The 25,818-nt window shown below is 34.6% G+C and overlaps 1 protein-coding gene across 3 annotated transcripts in view; it reads right to left on the reverse strand.

Moving 5' to 3' along the window:
• Mctp (multiple C2 domain and transmembrane region protein) overlaps window positions 1–25,818 on the reverse strand; it is a 141,914-nt gene that overhangs the window by 96,644 nt on the left and 19,452 nt on the right. Inside the window, exons 2-6 of one of the 3 annotated variants that reach the window (XM_071588344.1) lie at window positions 17,657–17,960; window positions 14,050–14,258; window positions 10,525–10,642; window positions 5,829–5,971; window positions 1,856–1,935 (exon numbers count right to left, since the gene is read on the reverse strand). In XM_071588344.1, the coding sequence (XP_071444445.1) occupies window positions 1,856–1,935; window positions 5,829–5,971; window positions 10,525–10,642; window positions 14,050–14,258; window positions 17,657–17,900 (794 nt within the window). In that variant the 5' untranslated portion in view covers window positions 17,901–17,960. The remainder of the gene's footprint in view (window positions 1–1,855; window positions 1,936–5,828; window positions 5,972–10,524; window positions 10,643–14,049; window positions 14,259–17,656; window positions 17,961–25,818) is intronic. The other 2 variants (XM_071588317.1, XM_071588327.1) reach the window with 2 other exon arrangements.

A 25,818-nucleotide genomic window follows, 5' to 3' on the forward strand; every position in this document is an offset into this window, starting at 1 on the left:
TATCCATTGCTGGTGGCTATATTCATCATTGTCCTAAGTTCTTTGTTGAAATTTGTGGAGTAAAGAGGTAGAAGCCGATGGATCATTGTGTGGAGGGCTGCATATTTGTGAGAAAAAAGTACGGATGGAACCATTGGAAATTATATGATCCGTAAAAACAGGTTTTCAGCAAATTGAGAACTCATGTCTATTTTCTTTTTTGGCAATTGACAGATTTATAAATTTAACTGTGTCCTTGACTATTTATCTATGGAGAAAGAAATACTTGGATGGATTGGGTCCAGGTAATTGTGGAAGGAGTCTAACTGGTGAATTGAACCAGACCACAGGCATAGAATATAAACATAGTGGCACCAATAAACCATATTTTTCACGTGTTTATGGACAGTATTGAACAGATGTTCTTCTTAAGAATCAAAGAAGATTTAAGCTAGGAGGGGGGAAACAAGGGGAACTCATAGCTAGACCATCTGCCTGGGTGTAAAAATTGAGGGTCAAACTACAAATGTCCCATTACCTTATCACCATTTTCTATTTGCAAGATCAGTACTTTTAACCAGTTTTAACTAACTAACAGTTTTGCACAAAATTTCACTACTAAATGCCCTTGCCTAACAACATTACACTGCACTGCATAATATTATTCCAATAAAGAACTTTTTAGCTCTTAATACTTCCTATCTCCCTGAATCCATGCCATAATTCCTACTTCCTCCCTCTAATTCACTCATGCAACATTCTCCCCTGTATCAGTCTTCAGCAGCTTACTCTCTCTCTCAATATCTCCTACATTCACTGTTCTACCTTCTTCAAATTTCTCCCAAAGACCTATCTTCCCCAACAAGTGGTGAGTTTATTTCTCATTTCATGCATTTAATTTTTTGCATTAATTTCCATATCCGTATCTCAAAAGTCTCCAACCTACAAGTATACTTCTCCTATTTCCTCAATGGCAAATAAATAATAACATTGCACTGAATGATTAAAATGTGTACCTGCTATCCAAGTTATTGTTGTCAGAACCTGGATGCAATACAATGCATACAAGAAATTATCTCCACGAAAATTTGAAGCGCAGCTGATGTTTAAATCTTTCCAGCTCAGAAAATAATGCATGTATCCTGACAATTCTGCAACCCAAAAGCTCTTAAGGGTTGACTTGTTTCGAAATGATTCATTCAAATTCATTAATTCACTTCATGGCACAGCATGCATTATTTACAGTAAAATTGGAAAAACTATTTGATTGACTAATGATGAATTGATTTTGACTTAATGACGAAATTTGACAGAAAAGCATGCGGACAAAAGTTTATGCCTACATGATTTTTAACTTAAATAAATTTCCCTTTCAATTTATTCCACAATCTCTTCAATATCAGCCCAAGTTTAAAATCTCACTCTCTCAACTTTGGGTTGAGTGCTGCTCCTTGTTCTATACTTTCAATTGAGAGTATAATTATAAATTTCACACACTTAGCACTAAAAGACATTTTCCAAATATAACTTTCTATGGTAATTTTAGAATGTGAGTGATATTTGAGACAGGTATCGAACTGGTTAGCAGGAATTATTTTCTTTTAATTGTCTTACAAAACTGACCTCATTATTTTAAACATTTAATGCAAATATATCTTAGCTTCAAAGACATACCCAACTTGAGCTGTTTAAGTTCCTAGACATTAATTGCGATCTTACTGTTCCTTTTCATTACCTTTCTAATGAGAATTTCAGTTCAAGAACACCAGAGGCAGAAGTAAGTACATAAAAATATATATCACTCCTAATTGTAGTTTCAAGAAAGTAACTCGTAGAAAACCAAATAAGTAGACATAAAGATATGGGTCAGACTTACTTATTGAATTCAAGTGTGGTGAGATCAAGGTAAGCAGAGCCCATGAAGTCATCCTGAAGCCCCCAATCATAATCAAAAACCTAAAGCAAAAGAATACATATCAGGTTTTAGCACAATTAATGAATACATGTACATTCAATTACATGCTAATAAATATTAAATAACACACTTTAATGAATCCAATTTTTCACTACACTAAATTATTTATAGGGTAGCAGAATCATTACAAAAGGATTGAAAATAGGGCAATGTTTTTTTTAAATGGAATAAACACTATAGGATCTGTTTCCACTTTATGATTCCAAGGAGATATTTGACGAGATTGGAGAAAGGAAATACAACATGAAGCAGAGGTAGAATGGTGAGATAGGCATCTTATTTTAAACAACTACATGAATCAGACTACACAGGTAAGGATAGTAATAATTATTTGGTATACATTAAGATTATCATGATTGGTGGTCAGCACTGAATGCTCCTGCTTTTTTAATCAGGGGCTGGTAAAACTGAACAGGGAAGCCATTTAACAGCTATTTTATTACTAAAATGCATAGCATGAATAATTTCTATTTCAAGTGAATCAAATACCATTTTGATTCATATCTAAAACATCTATATTACTTTCATGCATAACACACTTGGATGTGAAACAGTGAAATAAAAGGCCCCATTATGAGTAGGTGTAACAATGTATAAAATGGCCACTGCATAACATAGAACACACATAGGTACAGTTATATTCATTTAATTTTGCCGCTACAGACATACAGGGAGGTTATCATAAGCATTTAATTACTAGAAAATAATCAAGATAGAGACTTGATTTTTATTTAATATTCTTGAGACTTCACCATCCAGAGTTATACATTTCTCCCAGCGTTTCTTGACCTCCCAAAAGCCATCATCATAAACTTAGCTGATTTTATTTTCAACAATGTTCCACCTCTTGAATGACCTCATTTGTGTAGCCAAATCTCTGACCCTGCAATGGTTTTTTTGAGTTCTGGGCATAAGAAAAGGATGCTTGGGGCGAGAATGGAACAATAGGGTGGATGTAACAAAATTTCACAGCTACATTGCTTTAATTGTGGTGTGGTTGCAATAACAGGTCATGCCATGCTTTCTGCTGAAAAGGAATCAATGGTTGTGGAACCCAAGGTGATGACAACTTTGACATATGCAATTCTTTGTGAATAATTTTCCACACACTGCTGTACTTAAGATAAGTCTCATACATCATCATTTGGATGGTTGCTCTTTCATCTAATAGGATAAGGTCCTCCACTTTCTTTACTGTGGCAGCATTGGAATAACGGTCTTCCACTTCTTGAATCATCTGTGAGGGACATGTGCCCAGTTTTGATAATTCCTTTTTCACCTCACAACTGATGAACATGATGAGCTTTCATCATATGCTCATCAAATTTCCATTAACAGTAAAAATTTCTGAATAACATCAACATTTCCACATCAGCGGATTTGCCAGACACTGTAACCTTTTCAATAAGGAACTGAATCACATCTTATCTCATCACTTACATACTGTCAGTTACTTCAATCTCCAGCTTCCTTGGTCAAAACAAATCAGCATTAATAATTTTAATTTACAACATTATGTACATTAGGATCAAATAATATGCAGAATAAATTTTATCCAGATATCTTGGTTATTTCTTGGTACTAATTACTTAAAAACGATACCCCCACATATGTGGGTCACTCAATAAATCCATGGAAAATCCAAGAGATGGCATTCATAATATAGAAAAGGGTTTGCTTAAGGTTATCAATACTCTGCAGTTTAGGTTTCAGCAATATCCCTTGGATAATTTCGCTTTAGAACTTTGTTTTTTTTAGAAAAACAGGAAAACATTAGTCCTGTCCAGTGATTAAAAACTTCTATTTGAAAGGCTCAACACTGTAAGATATCAAAGTCAAATTGGATGAAGACCATGGCACATCTGCTCCCGTCTTTGCAACTGCTAACAATTAGGTAAATAAGTTTAGATGTGGTCATTATTGCACAAATAATTAATATTGTTCAGAATGTCCATTGGAAGTGACTTCCTCCATAGTGATTGACAAAATCCATGATATAGTTTTAAGAGATTGACAAAATTGGCAAAATAATGGAAATATGGTCCGGAAAATAAGTGTACTGACTCCTGGGCTGGGCACGCCGCTCCAGGCGCGCCCAGCACCGCTCTGACGGGCTGCGATTGGAGGGGGGTATGTTGGCAAGCGACGCTGAAAAAGGCAGTCGGCTCTGAGCTGTGGTGTAGTGAGGAGCTCTGTTAACGCGAACCTCCACGCTCGACCCACGTCACGGAATGCGATGCCGGAGTTTTTGGAGCAGCATTATTCCATCAAATTTGCGGTAAAGCTTGGGAAATCGTCTACCGAAACTGTCGGTATGATTAACCAGGCTTACGGGGAGTCAGCCATGTCCAGAAACATGATCTTTCGGTGGCACAAGATGTTCATGGAGGGCAGAGAAGAGGTCGACGACGAGTCTTCGAGAGGTTCCCGATGATGCCTTTGCGGGAGCGTTCCAGGAATGGGAACGCCGCTGGAACAAGTGTATCGACTCACAAGGGTCCTATTTTGAGGAATATTAGCTTAAGATATGTAAAAGTGTAATAATTTTTTTTTCCTGAGCTCAGTACACTTATTTTCCGGATGAACCCTGTATCACAAAGTACAGTGTTTTCAAGTTTTCATGAAAAATAGTGGAAGAAAAAAATCTAAAACAAGGAGATCATCACTAACACAATTGCCTATTTTGAGGACCTTCCCAAATCCTAATTTTCGGATGGCTTAAAAAAGCTGGGAGAAACACTGGGAAAAGTGTATCATGCTAAGAGGAGATTAAATTGAAAATTTTTTAAATATTCTACTCACAATAATTTGTTTTTCTAATTTTTCCCACGGACTTATTAATTGACTAATGTATATTCCCCTCCTTTGGCCTAATTAATCTGCTGCCCAAAATATTTTCTAAGAATTTTTATGAGACTGAGATCTGGGTTCGAATCTCAGTGGTAGCAAGATTTTTCAGTGGTATCCAGACCCCTAATTTAGGCATTGTGGAAAGCCCTTTCAGTGAGTATGCCATCCGTCAAATGGGACGTTAAATTGTGGACTCCTAGGCACCTCTCATTAAGCAAAGGCTAATGTAACATGCAGGTTTCTCTTCACACTTCCTCCATTCCCAGAACATCCTACCAATAACAAATTTCCCATCTATCCCTAATGGCCCAAATGGTCGCCTCCCCTAATGATTATGAATGATATTAATTTTTTTATGGTCATTCAGCATGTTATTTTGCGAGGAAAGCATATATTATAGCTATTCATACCACATTATAGATTTACAGTTGTAATTTTAAAACTAATCAGGATAACAAATGATTAAATTGCAAAAAAAGATGACAGAAGATAAATTTACAATCAAACCTTGATTTGTTATTGATACATCAACTACTCAGCCATTTCACACATTTGACGATCCAATTTTATTTTTAAAGTGGCTAGTTACTTTAAAAAATGCAAATGATACTTGTAACTGATTAGAAATTTAGAAAAGTATCCCCAACTGAGCTTAATTACTAATTTTTCTGTACTCTTCTCAACTTTGACCATATGTATCACTCTCTCCCATACCATGTTCCCTTATCATCATATAATATTCACTGACTGAAAATTTCAAGGAATCATATGCTACTAATTGAGAAGAGCCATGAAAATTCGACCTCAATTTCTTAAAGGTAAAACTACAAGTAAATTTAAGTTATTGAAAAGTATTTACAACAAGGACAGAGAAAAAATAATACAGTAAATGATTATGATATCAATATACCCAATTAATAATAAAGGATATTTAACACACTAAAGCCATGCTTAAAGATATAAGTAATGTCAATATATTCATGGACATTCATTAAAAAATATAAATGTATATTAAAATACATACCTTAACATGAATTGGCTGAAAGGGGTCTTCAATAGGCAAAACAAAGCTTTCATCCCAAGTAGGATTCAGGTCACGGTATATGGTCTTAGATTTGTACAGAAGACGACCTCCTACTTTGAACTTCACATAGGGATCACTAGTGCCTAAAAATGATTTTAGAGAAAAAGAAAGAAGTAAATTAGTCATAAATATAAATATTCTGCACACATAGCTAAGAGGAAAAAATTAAACCTGTAAACTAGAAAGACAAATTTTGGGATTAATCTGAATTGAACCACTGAATTTGAAAAAATGAAATTACAATGATATAATAGGATGGAAATGTTAGCAAAAATATACACTCAAAAAGGCAGATTTCACATTCAATAATCAATGTAAATAGATGAATTAGCAGTAAAACATATAAGTGGTGAATAAAATCTAGGCAGTTTGAAAGAAAGGTTTTAATCAAGTGACCTCTTGATTATCTAAGTTATGGAAGGGGAGAAGATGAATAAACACTCAGAAAACAGGACAATTCAAAATATTATCTAAGTAATGGAAGGGGAGAAGATGAATAAACACTCAGAAAACAGGACAATTCAAAATATTATCTAAGTAATGGAAGGGGAGAAGATGAATAAACACTCAGAAAACAGGACAATCCAAAATATTACAAGGTCTGTCTGGAAACTATCCAACCATACTATATTTTGAGAAAAATAGCCTACCTAAAACAATGAGGCTTTAGTCCCCTACAAATTACTCCCCTTGGCACCTCACCCACTGATCCCAGCCTCTCTTCCACTATTCAAAAGTCTTTTTTCAGAATGGTCATTAGCTGCCTTGTTGCATTCTTCTTAATCTTGAGGAGACTTTAACTTTTTTCTGGGTCATATCTGTAGACTCATGACTGATCTCCAGTAATGACCTTTTTCAGAAAACCTGGGTCATTGTTTGTGGCTTGGAGCAAGGCTCCTGCAACTGCACAATGTAATTCTTGATGTTGATGAGATAAAATAGAATGTGCTGAGACAGCTGATGATCATTCTGAAAAAGGACTCTGCCAATTGTTTTGAAAAGTGGAACGCTAGGCTAAATGTGCTAGGTCCCAAGGAGAACACTTCATTTTCATCAAAGAAATTTTGAAGAATTCTGGGGCCTCATTCAAAAAATTTAAGCCATATTAATAGAAAATGACATTAATTAAAGATGTGCATTTGCTTAATGGTATTAAAAGATTTCAGCCTTTAATCTACATGTTTATGGAAACAATGGACCATTTTCTTGTTTGCTAACATGTTTCTTTGAATGTCACTACTATAAATCCCTAATAACAGAGTTTTGGAAATATTGCAAGGAAGAAAAAAGTTTGCAATTGCAAAATCCATGACCCCTTCGAGTATTTACCATTGCTTTTCTAACATACTGTATACACCTATACACATAACTTTTAGCAGCATATTATTTTACCTGCACGTACAAAAATGTGGATATTGGATTGACTTAGGGGCATTTCTCTAAAAGCACACCTTGTGTAAGTTCTTGGCATAAAGCAAATTTTTTAAACCAATTTTACAGGCTTGATTTTTATTTTGGAAGGGTTAGAACGATGGGTAACAATCCAGCCTCCTCCTACATTGGTCACATGCTCCATGTCCACCTTACAGTAAACTGTACAACAATTCTTTCTATGAATGGTATGAAATGTTCATGCTCATAAAAAGCAGTTTTAAACAAAAGTTTGTCATTTCTGGGAGAATGGAATGAAATTTTATTTAATATTTACATAGCAGCACATTATGCAGCTGAAAAGATTTTAGATATTTTTGGGAACAAAGGGATAATGGGAAACAGAGAGTAAAATCTTCCAAAGAGAATGGCGGGTACTCATTAAGTAGAAAAAAGTCTTGCTCAACCGATTTTTTAGAATAGACGGTCAGATATTAAGACAGAGAATAATTTGATGCGTTTTTGTGACACACAAGCCACAATTACCACAATTGCAGAATGGGGCAAAGTTGTGACATTTTCTTTTTGATACTGAAAAGTAAACCATTATAATAAAATCATTGAAAGAATAATGCTTATTCTGTACAACAGTTTTTGAGAGGTAACATAAGTTCCATGATATGTGGCACTAATCGCAGGGTGATGGACAAAGCAGATAAGATTGTAAGCCTCCGCAAGGGATAACAAAGACTATATTTATTTTGTACAAAATACTTTAGTACAAGCTACATGATTCCATTTTTCACTTTGCAATAACAGGATGATTTCTTATACTGAAAAGCATTGAATTGGATTAGTGGAATGCATTGCAAAAGATGGAGGTATTCACTCCATGCAAATAATAAAAGTTTCCATTTTGAGTAAAGTAAGAGTTAACGCTCAAGTTAATATTTAGGCCATTTTTTTCATAGGTAATGGTCAATTTGATAATGAATAAAGATATGCAGACGTAGCCTAATGAAACTGATGTTAAAAGGGGTCGTACAGCAGCAAAAAAGAGTCTCTGTTCTTTTATTCAATAATACTGGTAGTTTATTTGGGGTTCACTGAAGGTTTTCTAGTGATACTGCAGGACAAAAAAGTATTAATAAGCTGTATATATCTTATTTGTCATAACAGAAGAAGGTGCCTCCACTCATTTATGACGAGAAAACAAAATGAGATCCATTAATGGGCTAAGGGGAGATGGGCAGCACTGGGTCACTAGGTTTACTGCTAAGGGTTGAACTTCAAGACTGCTTGTGTATACTTGACCCAGCCATTTGCTCTGCTATAAAATTATTCAACAAATAGGTAAGAGGAATCATGATATTACACAAAAGATACTCTAACCCTCCAAATATTAGTAAATAAAAAGGATATTATACACTTAAAAGTAAATAACACCTTTCAACTCATATTTACTACCATTTTCATCTCATTAATTTGACATGTAATTTTTTTAAATTAATTCGACCAAACAAAATTTTCTAGATCAGGAAGACCAATATACATTTGTCATATAATATGTCAAAAACTTGGGGCTAGTAATGGTCAATCTCTAATTAATGAGTTTGCCTAGGAAATAAACTGGAGATACAGGCATACTGATAAATAGCCATCTAAAAACATTCTTGTTGCTAACTTCTACCATTGTACTGGATTATCATACTGTAAAGACAGATATGGAGAACAAGGCTTGAGTTATAATTTACCAGTTCTGAAAACAAAAATTGCCAAGTATATACATATGGTGAGTACATGGGTGGATCAAGCAAGTTTTTACAGAAGAGGTGAATGTATAAGAAGTCACCTAATATGCTTATCTGGCAGGATATTATTTTTCAAAGACCTTTTAAGAGGAGTGACTGAGTCAATGAGTGAGTGAAATATGCACATACATACATTAACTGTAGATATCTGAGAAGTATGTCTGGGTGAATGCACAACATAAATTGAAATTATAATTCAGAAGTTCAGAGCTGCAGTTATCTGCATTTTGTCTATTGCTATTTGGGCTTCATTAATTTCCAAACAATCTTGGCCTCCTATTACCTGGCAGAAAAAGATTCTAGGAATGTGTATAGTGCATACAAATATGCTTAAAAGTTTGAGGAAAAACTAGAAAATAGAACTGAGGATGAATATTCACTTCTTAAATAACCTCACTGAAAAAATCAAATCATTAAAGCACCTTGTGTCCTACCTTGGAGGATGTTATTTGGCTTTTTAAGTCTTCAGTTAAAATCTTCATTGTGTATTTTACAATGGTGAGGGACTAAAACTTAGCTGTTTACACGTTTGCTTGGTCCCAGTGATGTCATGCAAGCTACCTACCAGCATTCCTAGTTCCCAGTGTGTTTTCCAACAGCTTCAATTTTTTAGTTTTCTTTTAATTTCAAAAATTATACTTTTTTCTTTCAGCAGTAAGACTACAGATGTATCATACAGGTGCTACATTTCTTCAATTAATACAATTAGAAGTTTAGGAAATTACCATATTCTCATTAATCATTTAAACATCTTGCACTTCTTAAGAGTCTTGGGACATAATAAACAACACATTTTCACATTCCTCTCTTTTCGTCACACTTTTCTTTACACCCCATTACCAAAATATGATAGAGTACATAAAGTGCTTAAAAGATACATCTGGTAAACACATCTTTCTTTCAATATTACACTCAGGAATACACAATCTAAGAAACTTGGAAATACACTGAAAAAGAGTGGGCTTAAAACAGGTTCTGATGGTTCCTACTCACACAAAAAACAGTCCACAAATGACTTCTTCACACAGTGTAAATTAAATATAGCACAGTGATCAACTATGAAAATATAAATGAGTTTAAAGAGTGAGTTCATCAATATAATACATAGTTCATACAAACAAACCTGCCTGACTGTAATCCTAAAAGTACTGAAACAATAATGAATGACCTAAGCTTTAATTCAGTATTATCATATTTACCCATTCAAGGAAAATTTGATTGTTAATTCATTTCATCACCAGAAAATACAATCATATTCAAGGATAAGTTTATCATACTTGAAGATGTGAGTAATTATTCTAACTAATACATTATCATCTTTCTATTAGCTCCAAAAGGTTCTTGAATTTGTTTGCTTAGTTAAGAGAATTAAAAAAAATAAAATCAGTGCACAGAATACAAAAAAATATTACATAGGCATTACTTCACAATACCATACTTGAATTAAAATTTACCTCTTGTGTCTTTGGCCACGAGGTCATGACCTCTCTTCAAGTGTACTCGCAGCTGATAAAAGGAGTGTTGCCTAAGGGATGCTTCATGGCGTCTTTTGGCCACATCTTCCAATGAAGCCTGTATGTAGAGAAAATAGTTTCAATATGAGTGAAGGAAAAAGACAAACTATTAATCCAACTTCATTCATTACAATCATCTACCATGGACAATTGGTGCCAAACATCAGCAATGCAGCATATGATTTCAAATAAATGAGCAATCAAATATAGCATTGAGGGCTGCTTGGGCCGGGCTCGAACCATTCAGCTAAGCCCGACCCAATCTATTAACCATGTAGAATATAAAAAGTAATGAGTTGAAACTGGTATGGCTTCACATACAAATAGGACTAGTCATCTTGGGCTGACAGCTCTAGCTTACTCTGAATTTGATAAGCTTTATTAAACTAACTCCAAGGTCACGAAAATTAATATTTATTTACATCAATTAACTGATCACTCCTGGGATGGGATCCAAAATATTATCAGGAGTAACAATGGCAAAATTAGGCGGGATAAAAGAATTTTGACAGTATTTAAGAATTAATGTAATACACCAAAAATGTTATGATGCCAAATTTAGATTGAAAAAGGTATTGGATAAACATAAACAGTTTCATCTCATACTTGCTTCTAGCACAACAACAGTATGCTACATAATGGGGGAGAAAAGCCATATATATGCTGTGATAACAAAGATAATGTTTATCATGAGATAAAAAAAATTATCAAAGTAGATAATGCACTCTCCAAATTATCTGAGAAACAACTTAAAAAATTAGGAACTTAAAAATAACTTCATAAGCAAAACACATATGTTTTATATCAGGAAAAGCTTTAGAGGAAAATGCATGAGCTGTAAATCAATGAGGACAAAACCAGCATGCTAATAGGGTTTGGTAAGGATAGGGAGATTAGGAATCAACAATGCAATGCATAGAATATTTCAGATCTGCATTCCATATTTCTGTGCATAGATTAAGGCATGAAACTGCTTCCAAACTATCCCATCTATATGTACAGAATAATATATCAAGTTCTTCCATTACCAATATTAATTAAATAAAAAGTTCATCCCAATAATAACAGCAATGAATGTGAAACATCAACAAAAGACAAAAAGATAAATTATCCAGAGCTAGAAAACTAAAGATGCATAAAAAAATGTTTTTAATTATGTGAATTCCTCTCTTTGAGTTATAAATTGTACATACATATTTACCCGGTTACGCTGAACACCACTTTCTAAGCCATGATGAAAGTAGGAGACCTTATAAAAAACAGCTGAAGTGTGCACCTCTGAGTAATAAGAATCAGAGACATAAAGAAGATCTTTGACAAAAAATCAGCAATAGGGCTGTAGGCCTGCTCATTATGTAATCAAAATGTTAGAGAAATTACATGAAGTGGTTACTCTTAAGATAACAGGAAAGGAAGAAGTTAAGAGAGATAAGTAAGCAAATTTCCCTAGTGATCAAGGATTTACCAAAAGGAGAGTGAGCAGCAACCAAGTTTATTTATCATGGCATGTTCATGGGAAAAATTTGAAAATGGCAAAAGATAGTACCCAAAACATCATCACTGAAAAATTGTCTAATATTTAAAACTTAATTATATACTAAGCATGCAGTTAAGCTTTCAATGCAAAGATATGCTAGCTATACATGTCTTCTGACATAAATATACGCAAATTTAAAAAAATGCAATTGTACACAATGTTAGATATTTTGACTTTTGATCATGATTTCAAAGTTTAATGTTCAGTTATTAGGCATTACAAATTTAATTGTAAGTGAGTTCCAAACATGAAAATCCAACTAGATTAGAGCCCATAGTGCTAAAGTATGTATACCATCTTAGGTTGCATATGCTATAATATATATTTGAATAGACTGCATTCCGAATAATGTCAAAAAGAAATAATTTTTCAAAGTGCAACAGGATTACATTACATGCTTCTCACTAATACTTTATATTAGTAAATATAAAGTAAACAATGATTTGTTTTCCATTGTATTGAAAATTAAGATGGAGAATGTGAGATGAAAGGATAAACTACCTACGCCTTTTTTTCCAATTCCATTGTTCACAATTTTTCTCTACTTTAGAGCATCAGAGAACATTTCATCTTACTTTGGCTTAATGATAAGTAAAATATATGAGACAGAGTTATGCAGAAAATTTCTTTGAAATTTTCCTAATAATTTTATTCAATACTGTCTCAATAATTGTATTTAATTTTGTCCTTATACTCCTTTCTAGCATGTATCATAGTCAAACATTTCTTTGCTTCAGTCACTCATTTGAATTGGAACAGAATTGTAAACTTCTTGAATATACTCTTGTAGTCAGAAAATAACTGGCATTCATTGTTTAGTTTATCAGAGAGCTTTTACATGCATATTAAATTTTTCTCCATAAAATTTCTTAATAAAATGTCACAACCAAATCCAGAACCACTGAATATTTTAAGAAGATTTAGCCAATAAAACTCATACCTTCATATTTACATGCTAGTTCCCATATTTTGCTCTAATGTTATAAAATAACTATACAAACCAGGACCTAAATATAAATGGTAAAATGTTGCATTACCCATTACAATTTCTCATATCTATAACTGAAAATTTCAGACATACCTGACAATACTAAAATTAAAAGTAAATTATTTTTGATTCCTAAATTAGCCCTATTTTCAACTATCTAGCCTGCTATAGCTATCTGAAGTCATGCTTTTCTCAACTGATCCTATCTATGGCCACTAATTAAATTGTGAACTCATCTTTACCATCATTACATGATCTTATTTAACTAGAAAAATATGGCACGACAGAACTTAGGGATCAAGGTTACCGGGATATAGGTGTTGTACCTGTATCTGCATGATTCTAGTCATTTATTATATAGAAATAACTACCCATGCTCTGGCAATACGGCTACTGGTTAATGCAACCCACTTTCTAAGTGAGATAAAAAGCAAGCATGAGCAGAGGTAAAAAAAAGAAAGAAGTTCTCTTAAATAAGCGCATATTAAATGTGACTTTTTCATATGCACTAAAAATTACCATTTTATAACATTAACTTGAAAATAACTAATGGACTAGCAATTACATAAGCGCCTATGTAGCATGTCATCAGGGAAAGTAGGGTGGATTTTCCTATAAAACATATTTTCATGGAATGATTTATCATACAAATAAGTGGGTATTTAAAATATTCTACAGGGTGCCAAAACTATTATTTCTAAAATTACTTTGATTATCAAGGTGAATAATGTGTTATATTCACAACTAAAGTATGTGACAATTGAGTTTACTACAAGTCTGAATAATTTAGATACAATTACAGTGCACTTCATCAACACTGCTACATTTTAGCCAGATTAATCAAGCCTAATTTCATCAAGGAATTTTACAAAAAAAACTAAGAAAAAAATTGTGCCAATTTGATTGCCACATTTTCATCGAACCATAAATTATTATTCACCGGTGAAATCTCAGAGGGTCCAGGAAGATCAGCTTGGCTTCCACTTACAATACCACTGGCCACCGCAGATAAAACAGAGGATCCTCCACTCTCTCGCTTTGAATCGAGAAGCATCCGAACTGCTGACCGAGCTTTGAAGCGTGGTGAATCTCCTGTTGAAGGTTCTCCACTTGGCGCTCGTGCTAAGGCAGGATCACTGCCTTTGGAGTCTGTAATGCGAGTCATCACATGCCAAACAAAATACATTTCATGAGCATGCTCACAATATTCGTTTAAAAGCACTGCACACTTGAAGCCATTCACTCGAAAGAGTAGATTAAATGACTGTTCAGAAACTCTTCATAGTTAAATAGATGGCATGAAATTGCAAGCTAATACATACAGGAAAACAAGTCATGTATTTTCATCCATGATAACACATTCAATTATGGTCATGTTTTAGCTGAATTTATATCAATAATTTAAGGATAAATCAAAATTAACTTGGTAAGAACCAATGTTAATTAAAATATTTCCTCATAAAAGATAATCTTAACCTAGTGGACGTGACTTCATTTTCTGTTGGCATTAAAATTATAACTAAGAAGAAAAGCAAAACAAAAATTATTTAAACAGTTATTTGAAGTGATTGGCATTCCTCAATTTTCATTTCACAACAATTTCAAATTAACAATCAATTAATTTTGACAACATAAAAAACTTTAATCACTAAAAAGTTGCAGTTGGCATTATATTTTATGAAGGTAAATAAATCACATTAAAAAAAAGGTAGGTTTCCCATTTCAGAGGAACTTTTTAAAATTTTAAAGATGTACAGCCTTTTTTTAATGAAATTATTGTAATGAAAAAATCATAAGATGGAGTAATACTGCATATGGCTTCCACTAATTTTAGGAATATAAGAATATCTTGCAATAACAACAATATTTTTAACAGAAGGTACTTTCTGATCCAGCCTTGAAATACTTGAGGCTTTAGAAAAATATCCTAAATTTGGGTAATGTGTAAGCATATTTAACAATGTCTATCATGTTATGGAGAATTTACTCACCAGGGTATGGCTATTCATTTGGTAACCCAAAACTTATTCCAAAATTTGTTATCACTTTTTGGGTAGCAAGGAACAAACTAAGGTACCTTTGTCAAAATGTTAATATGCTTATTCCTTACCACATTTTGTGAAATACATAAACAGCAAATTTTTGAATGTATGTCTCATAGCAACTACCATGATACAAGTAAGGAAATAGGAAATCTATGGTTTCAATAAAAGGGCAACATGCAACAAGAAAGGAAGAATTTATAATAAAATTGTATAACCTTACTTCATGCCTGTGTTAATGACTGCTGAGATGTGTTTTATTCCCATATCACGAGGGTGGTCCCAGAAGTACTCGACCAAACAAAGAAAAAAAATTGTGGAAAAAAATGTATTTATTTCTTAATATAATCTCCTTTCAGCTCCATACACTATTCCCAGTGATGCTCAATAAGTTTGATACTCTTTTAATAATAAGAACTGTCTTGCTCCTCAAAATAGCCATTAACTGCCGACATCACTTCTTCACGGTTGGAAAATCTTTGCCCACAGAGCCATTTTTTCAAGTTTGCGAAGAGAAAATTATCCGAGGGGGCTAAATCTGGCAAATAGGGTGCATGAGGTAGCAATTATAACTTTAATTCATGAATTTTGGCCATTGCAATAGTGGATTGGTGAGCTGGTGCATTGCCTTGATAAAACAACACTTTCTTCTTAGCCAAATGCAGCCGCTTTTGCTTGATTTCTTCGCTCAAACGTTGCAATAAGTTCACATAATACTCGCCATTGATAGTTTTCCCTTTTTCCTAATTTTCAATGAAAATTATCCCAAAAAACTGATGTCATGACCTTGCCTGCAGATGAAACGGTCTTCGCCTTCTTTGGAGCCAGTTCTCCCTTTTGAATCCATTGTTTTTATTGTTCATTTGTCTCGGGTGTGAAGTAATGGACCCATGTTTCATCCATGGTTATGAAACAGCACAAAAATTCTACTTTGTTGCTGTGAAACTTTGCTAAACACTCTATTGAAACATTTTCACAACACTGGTTTTGCTTGAGTGTGAGCCAATGCGGGACCCATCTTGCACACAGCTTTCTCATGCCCAAATTCTCAGTTAATATGTGATGTACCGCACTTTTTAAAATGCCTACTGGCTCGTGCACTTTCAGTCATCCAGTATCACTTTGTGCATTTTCTTCTCTGTTTCTGGAGGCGTCACCTCATTTGTTCGACCAATGCGGTGATCGTCTGACAGCTCGTACGGCCTCGTTTTAATCTCTGCTACCCAATATTTTACTGCTGTAAATGCAGGAGAAGACTCACCCAGAGTAGAATTCACTTCAGCTTTTATATTGGTTGGGCTGAGGCCTTTCAAATAAAAGTGTTGTATCACATAAAGATGAGCAATTTTCTCAATTTCCACAAATTCACTGAAAATGCTCACTATTGATGGTTACCAAACAAATACTAAACAACGTGGCATCTTCTAACTTGAAACATAGGCTTTCTAGACTGCATACTTTCTAGCACAGTGATATTTTTCATACACCTACGGCCATCTCTAGGTCAGACCGGGTACTTATGGGACTATCCTCATAAGTTATCTGAGTACTCTTTTTAAGATAGAAGACTATAACTCATTTCTTTAATGAATTTTAAATTTAAAAATAAGGCTGTTAAAAAAAAATTATGTAGTGCTCAAATAAACATTTGCCAGGAACATTTAAATTTTAAAACTTTCTAATACATACGAACATACATAAACACATTTCTAATAAATAATCTCGTACTCATGATGCTATACTGATTTTTTAATGGTTGACTTAATTAAATATTTCAGATGCATTGTGTCCCTATACTTATTTCAATACTTGGCATACCTTTAATACTTTTATCAAGGGTTATGGAAAAGAATTAACAATTATTCTATCTACTTTTAAAAATTATTTTCTCCGGCTTCTAATGCAACTTAACTTTATAGCACCATAAATAATCACACATGTACATGCAAATAAACAGAATTACTTCATTGTACAAAGCAAAGGTCAAAATGTACTCAACATTATGAAGAAGATCCAATACAAAGAAATAATGAAAACAGGATTCATAGTTCCACCACATCATGAGCACAATATTCTGCCATGTAATTTTCAGGTTTATTCTTAACATAACCAGCATTCAAGGATTTCAGCTCCTAAATAACAACTCTTCAACCCTTATCTAAGGCAAGCAACTCACTATTACTAATATGTAACAATGAAAATCATTGTAGTCTGATCATAGATGTACATAAATGCTAAATGACAACATTTATGGCACCTCTCTGATTATCTGGTTAGTTAAATCAATATATTTGTTACTTTACAAAATAATTTAATGATCAAAAATAATATCCAAATGGCATCTCAATGAAATTTTAATTTCATTGCCACTAACACTTGTCCACATCTCACAGAATTCCAAATTGAGGACTAAAGTGAAATCATTGAGTACAGGATAAAAAACTAATTTTCTTTCCACTCAGGAAGAAGTATTGCAAGTAGTAAAAGAGGAATTGACAGTTTTACCTTGGTGAGTGGCCAATAGCCGATGGCGGGGAGATTGGGTGAGGGGTGTAGCTGAGCTGCTGTGCTCTGACGAGTTGTCTGCTGCATAGTCTGTTGTGCTATCTCTCCTGAGACGCGGCCCCCTCTCACTTCTCACCTTCTCCCGACCTCTTTCCTCTCCCTCTTCCCCCTTCTCTCCTCCTCCAGCCTCTTCCCATGAACCCTCGTTGGCGGCCGCTGCCGCAGCTGCCTCCTTCCTGCGCATAGCTCTTCGTTCTTTACTCCTACTGCGTCCAAAGCGTGTCTGAAGGAAGGAACATATGGGCTGGAGGTTTTTCAAGGATTGGTATGTTAAATCACTTGGAAAGAAATAAAAAGTCACACAAACTTAAATTAAAAAAACAATAGCGTAATAACTCAATGAAATTAAATTGCATTATGTTTATTTCTTCTGTAACTGAAAAGTAGGTTTAAAAAAATTCAAAGAATAACATAAATAAATAATTATTACTTAATCACAATGAAATTTAAATGTTTATTTCAAATCTAATTTTTCTATTTTGCCTTCAATGACATTCCACGTGATAATTTCAATGATCAATGCAAACCTAAGCAATAATGTTTTGCTGAGTTCCAAAAAAATTTGATGCATGCCTAGGAAATGAATAGTAATATTAAACACTTTTCTAACTTAAACATTTCAAACCCTTAGAATTTATCATAAAAATGTTTGAAAATTACTGCATACACCTTTCTGTGATGGCTGAGTGGGTGATAATGAATGTTTTTCAGGTTTCACTGCTTTTTAAAACCATTAATTTCAGTGGTGACATAGAGATAAACTCTATAAAACCCACTGCCACTAGGTTTACATGTTGCTTAAATAAGAAAATAAATGTTTTTAGGTCAATGCAAGCCAGTCTCAGGGACTTCTGATTGTCTTGAAGGAAGAAACTAAAATTTTAGTCATGGCTTTTATTATCACAAAGGAGGAGCAAATGGGTCAGCTGATATCTAAGGTGGCCTTAAGCCATTGCTCATATTTCACTTTTGGGAACAGTTTCAAAAGATTAAAAACAGCTAGTAGGAGTTTTCACAGAGTAAAATAACCTCGGCCATTAAAACACCTTAACTGGATTATACTGCTCAAAAATTACAAGGGAGGTCAATGAAAAACGTTATTCTCCCAACTAATTGATGGTTAATAAATGCAGGAAAACTCAAAAAAGATATTGAAGAAATCATCATTTGAGAAAAATTCCATTTGCAATCGCATCAGACATTTACACCTTCAGAGAATGAAGACAAGTTTCTTTCCCTCTGCCAAAACTTTATTTTCTACCAAATTCAAGCAATCAGGAAGTCACACCCTGAAATGTTTGGTAGAATTTTCAAATGTTCCACCAGGGATAAAAACGAAGTCAGTTTTTGACACTTTACACATTAGATCTTTGCATTACTTGACCACTTGATGCTTCAAAGATTTTATTTTAAAATGCTCAAAATGTCTATGGCCTAAATATAAAATAGGTTCAACTAAATTATTGCTTTTCTTAGTGGCCTGTAACAAGATGGCTTACTCTGCAGCAATATGTCTTAGGCACTAGCAATTGAATTCTTTATTTGTTATAATTAATATGCAGGGACATCAGAGCATGCAAAAAAGTCAACATAAGAAGGTAAACATGCATTTAACACTCTAGATCATTTGATAGAAAAGCTTTGCTCTTAATATTCAATGTATCCAGCCTGGCAATACTCAAAGTGTCCAAGAACCTATGCATAACCAACCACAGTTTTCAACCCAAAGTTCGGTTTGATAGGTGAGGGTAGAGCTCAACTAGCACAAAGCCCAACAGTGGGTGAAATTCACACATCAAAGTATGGGACCTAGGTCGTTTCCCTCCACCACCTATAGTTTCCCAGGAAGATCTGGTATCTGAATAATCATGTAGCTCTTGGATGAAGCTGAAAGTGCCCAGAGGGTGTCCGGGAATCGAATCCGGGCCATATGGTCAGTATTCCACTACTGGACACTCTACTCCCTGGACTACCACGTCCCCTTCAATAAATAATAAAGCATATATAAAACTTGAAATTGTCTTTAAACTCCGATTTTATTTTTATACATGCCATGATCATGAGGGATTAGGAAGCTTTTGATTTTCACATAAAGATCGTGCATAATGAAACCTGAATTCATGGTCATATCAAATTGAGAATTCAATAACAATGTTGAACGAAGCATGAATATTCCATCCCTTCAAACTGAAAGACTGGCCAATGTCTAGGATCGTGGCTGCTCTACAAGTGGCCAACTGCAATCCTTATGTAAATTGATTTGAAAATGAAATGAAATAAACGCAATTTACCATGATTTGGTACACCAAAACAGATGCGAAGAAAATTTAATTTTGATCTGCCGATTTGGATGGCTGCGTTCCACCAGAGTCTTCATTCGTCATTAGTTTGTTGTCACTATTATGAAGAATCAACTCGTCGCCGTGCTTTTAAGGCTAAAAAGAAAGTCAAGTTGACCTGGAACACGTACATTTTTAACGGAGTTGGGAAAAATGAAAGCGGAATGATAGATTATCCCAGCAAACAAACTCTGAAAGACAGGAAAGCTGATAACCCTCCGTCGCTCGAGTGCGTCTCAAATACACCTATCCCGATAAACGGTAAAATAGGAGCAACCTCGCGTAACACCATCGAAGCAAGCCGGGCTCATAAATCGAAAGCGCTCAATTAATATTCAAGGATGAGACTGGATTTCCGGAGGAGAGTCCGCAATTAACGGAAAAGCTGAGCTAACGAGGTGAATGAGGAATTGAGTTTGCCGCGCACAATCGTACTATAAACAGTTTCCGAACATTTCCATCTCAGCAGAGCCTTTAAGATTTAACTTGGATTAATGTATACCCCAGAAAGAGGAGAATAACGTTAAAGGGTTTATAAGAAGCGTGAAATTCTAGTTAACGTCGGAAAATTTGAATAAGTAATTCGAATTTTAAAATAACATTTCCATTTTATATGAGGATACAGTCATAAAATCGGTATGAAGGAAAATACATAAAATAACAGGGAAAAATTAGCAGAAAATTTAAGCTTAAAGAAGAGACCACACCAGGGATGTTATCTTCCAGAGTATAGGGACGGAGAAGTAGGTTTATTGAAGAAGGCAGAACAGTTAATGAAAATCACTTTCATAAGCGATAAGCGGGGATTGGCCGTCATGGCAAGGCATGGCAAGTGGACTCCAAGCTCGGGATTAAAAGTCCTACACGCGAATGTCGGAGAATTGAAAATCTCAAAAAACTACAAAGAAAATATATATTCAACAGAAATTTCTCAACAAGAATTTAATAGATACGAGCATAATTACATTCAAGGACACGAACTTTGTATCTTTCTAAAAATATTGTTGCATATTTTCGAAAACTTCAACGTAATTTTGAAAGCGGGAATTTACTGTTACGTTTTACATAGACCTTCAAATTTAGACAGGATTTGAGAAATAATTTCATTCCCACTCTCACAATTTAAATGACATTTTGCCGTCACCAAATTTTTATGATCTAAAAGAATTATCTTTTTAAATACTTACAATGTCATCTTTAAGCATTAACTTTCTCATATATGTGCCTTCAACGATCAATTTTCCGCAAACTGGAGCGAAAATAATATAAAATGAAAAATCGCATTCAGAAATATCTTTCACAGCGTCAAGCTAGGAACCGAAGAACTCGAAAAATAATAGTCATCAAAAACTAGATTTGCACATCCCTTAACATTTCCCGTAGCCTAGATCTAAAGCAATTCACTTTGAGAGGCCATCATTTGAGGTAGGCAACCACTTACTAGGCACGAGTGAAACATCACGGCGATATACTAGCAATGATGTAAAACAAAATTCCTCGCGAAAGTTCCCCTAATTAAATATCGATTGAGGCAGTATTTTTCATCCCCAATTATAAAAGTACCACAAGAATTTCCCTTCCAAGCACTCAAAATTTTTCGTTCTACAAGTGAAAGTTCTTAGTTTTACCGCTGCCTACATGCAAAATTTAATTTCATTCATTTTCCAAATTTCGCAGACAAGAATAATTTCTAATTCGGATTGAATACTTAAATACTCAAACACACACCGCAAATCATTTAGAGGAACAGAATTATTTTCAATCTATGCTGATCACTCAACAAAATTAAATTAAACTACTACTATTTGATATAGGAAGATTCTATCCGTATTGAACGGTAACCGAACGATTTTACACATAGTTAAAGACTATATTCAATTTAATTTGACGGCACATAAATAAAGGCATATACGAGGGTCATCCGGAAAGTAGTACCCGTTCGTGAAATAAAGACACAAAAGTAAATATTAACAAACATAAAAAATTTTATTTGAAAGAGGATACTTTAAACTACTTCTCAACATAATCTCCAAGCAAATTAAGGCATTTGTCATAACGTGTGACAAGTTTCTGTATTCCTGCTGCATAGTCCTTCGCCGCCAGCTCATTGAGATACGCGAGGGACCCATCTTGCACAAATTTTTGCATAATGCAGATGGTGTTTAACAATTTCATGAACAATTGTTCGAGAAACATTGGGAAAATGCTCACAGATGTCATCAATTGTGACGCGCCGATCGTTCCTCACGAATTCGTCAACTGAGCTCACCAGTTGGTCTGTAATGACAGACGGTCTCTCCGAACGCTCATCGTCGTGTGTGTTCCCCCTCCCCATGTTGAAGTTGCGACACCACCGCCGAACAGACGACTCGTCCATTACATTGTCTCCATACACCTCCTTTAATTGGCGATGAATATCACATGGGCGAACGTTTCTTGCATTGAGGAATTTAATCACTGCCCTCACTTCACAACTGGCGGCGTTCTCAATTTTTTTAAACATTGTAAACAATCACAGAAACAACACAGGCAATGCTAGCGTCACGCAACTTGGCTCAGAGAAGGCAGACAAGCCACTGAAGCTATCTGACCTCGTCCAGCGGCTACTCGCGTCGTCAGCACTTCATGCGGCACGAACGGGTACTACTTTCCGGGTGACCCTCGTATAAACATAACCTTCCAATGCTTGCGATATCAGACCGTCTTCAGTTTCGTCAACGACATCGACCGCTTGGATCGGCTTTGCACTTCTCTGGGGAGAATATTTCCAATGCATGATTCTAAGTTAATATTGACATTCATTTGAAATGTCTGCATACCTGTACCAAAATCAATTCTACACAGCCAAACAAATTCTGCTTATATTTATCGCACTAAATTTTGATTGAATTGAATCAACCCCATGCATCCAAACAGTCAAGCATTAATCTGTAAAAAATTGCAAATATGAATAAAATAAATGAGGGGGAAATAAAAATTTGGGAATAAATATTTCTCTGCACTAATTTTCATTCACCAAATTGCCCAATTAGCTTGCACAGTGGTAGAATGAATTACAAAAAAATAACGTTTTTATAGATAACACTATGGGGTATAACGTATACTGTTGACGCAAAGTAAATATATTTTTCACAATAACCTACTTTCCTAATCTGAAGTAATAATGAAAGAGACGCCAGTAAATGCACCAGAATAAGTAAAGATGCATGGTATCGCCTTCTCTGACTTGGGAATACGCCGTTTTTCTCCATGTAGAATATATGTTGAGGGTACCCCAAAATACTTATATTATCACTAAGTAAGTGATAATATAAGGATTAAGCCAGTCTGACTGAAAATTCAACATATAACATTTTTAACTGTTCACGAAAAATGATGCTCCTTATGTATGTTAGCGTTGGTCACGGTAATGAGGATTTCTGACGATGAAATAATTCATGACTCAAACGTGTCGATTATAATGAGGCACACACTGGTTACAAATACTGAAGACAGAGCCCATTCAAGCAACGATACGGGAGATGAACGAGTGGAGTCACGGCTGACTATTCAACGAAGAGAATTTTAATGATTTCGACTCCAATGAGTAAACCAAAAATTCATGGCGACCTCATTTACAAAGAGGTAACCCCTTCAAAAAACTTCCCGCAAATTTTTCTATAAATCGTTTTGATACATTTAAGCAATAAACATTTTTAACTGTTTCTAGAGAGAATATTATTTTATTATTCGAATAAAAACGTTCATTTTGACGAGGAAATTCAACACGGGTGGGTATAGGATCACTGACAAATATTTTTAGAATTTTCAATATTGCCGCAAAAGAAAAACATAAAATCAATTCAATGGAAATATTTCTCTGCAGTTATTTCGAAATGTAACATAAACCTTGTCGCGGCCAAGTAAATTGAACTTTTAATTCCAATGCCAAACAGAATACTTAATTTACACCTCTCAGAACACTTCTAAAACATCTGTCTGTTCCTTGCACAGGACGATATACACAGTTCTAAAAAAAGAAGAAATTTCGTCTTTCGCAATTAAATGTTGAAGTAAGAGTTTCACAACATAGCTAAAAAGTTATTACCATTATTAAATCAAAAGTCTTTCGACTTTACCCCCGGAATGAATTAATTTACTTGGACTAGTTTTCCTAGATTTTAGCGTACTCAGGTTGCACCTGATTGTAACAATTTGCAAGCTCGTGTGTAAAACGGTAAAAAAAGTTTTCAACTGAAATCTAAAATTTTAGTAATTTCCCGTCTTTTTTTGTGGCGATCCGGTTAAAGACGAGAGGAATATAAGGAGTCACAGTATGTGTGTGAGGACGAACGAGGAAATTAATAAGGCTCGGCGACGTCAAGGCGCCTGGGGTCTATGGGAAAAGTCGGAAAGTAGATTACGCCGTACTCACGAGTTGACGAGGGGCAAAAGAAAGACAGGGTAAGTATTCAGGAGAGAGTTAATGGCTGCAGACGACGTGTTGGGCGTAGGGGAGGAGAAAAGGCGAGCGGAGTGTGGGGAACGACTCAGAGGGGGTACTGCTCTTACATGAGGGAAGACACTTAACGGGGAGAGAGAGTTGAGGTGATTCTGGATGAGAAAAGGTAGGGAGAGAAAGAGAGATTATTAGACTTGCAGAGTCTTAGCTCTGCCTAGGGGCCCAAGAATACTGAAGGACCTCCGAACATCGGGGAAAATGGAACATTATATAACAACCTCTACAAAAAAGAGTCGCGTCATCAAAATTATATTGAATACTATCACAGCCGATGGTTTGATCACAAAATAATCCGTTCAAAAAATGCATCCTCACTCTTCTGAAGCATTTCTTCGCCTAAATAATCTAAGTGAACATATATAGTATATGCATGAAAATACATACATACATACGTATATGCGGCACAGGGAAAGGATCTGGCCCCCTGCTGTGTGAATGTATAGAAATATATATATACATATTATATATATATACATATTATATATATATACATATTATATATATACATATTATATATATATATATATATATATATATATATATATATATATATATATATATATATATATATATATATATATATTTGGAAGGCCGAATAGAACACAAATAAAAGGAGTCTTACTTGAAGAAGGCCTCGGAGAAGTCCGAAAGCTTAAACAATTTACAATGTGAGTGTCCTTTTAAGTGTTACTATTTTATTTGTGTTCTATTGTGCAGTCCAAATATTATACTGCTCGAGGGAGTGTTTCGATATGATCGATATACTATATATAATATATTATATCTATATATTCTATATATAGATATAATATATTATATATATATATATATATATATATATATATATATATATATATATATATATAATATAAGAGCCTCCGCCCGGCAAGTGGTAAGATCCGGAGTTAAAGTCCCGGTCTAAGCTAGACATTAAAATAGGAGGGCAAAAATTAGAGCAGGTAGAACAGTTTACGTATCTCGGTAGTGTTTTGGACCAACACGGTCAAAGTGGTAGGGACGTAAGGAGAAGAATTGCGCTAGGCAAAGAGGCTTTCACAAGGAGGAGGGAGTTGATGACAGGGACGTTGAGTAAGGATATTAAAAAAAAAGACTCGTAAAAACTTTGATATGGAGCGTAGCTATGTACGGCGCGGAAAAGTGGTCATTGAAGCATGAGGATAGACGTAGACTAGAGGCTTTTGAAATGTGGGTGTGGAGAAGAATGGAGAAGATGAAATGGACAGAGAAGAAAGCAAATGAGG

The sequence above is a fragment of the Hetaerina americana genome, unplaced genomic scaffold (assembly GCF_022747635.1).
Source record: "Hetaerina americana unplaced genomic scaffold, ioHetAmer1.1.p SCAF_1, whole genome shotgun sequence".
NCBI classification, from domain to species: domain Eukaryota; kingdom Metazoa; phylum Arthropoda; class Insecta; order Odonata; family Calopterygidae; genus Hetaerina; species Hetaerina americana.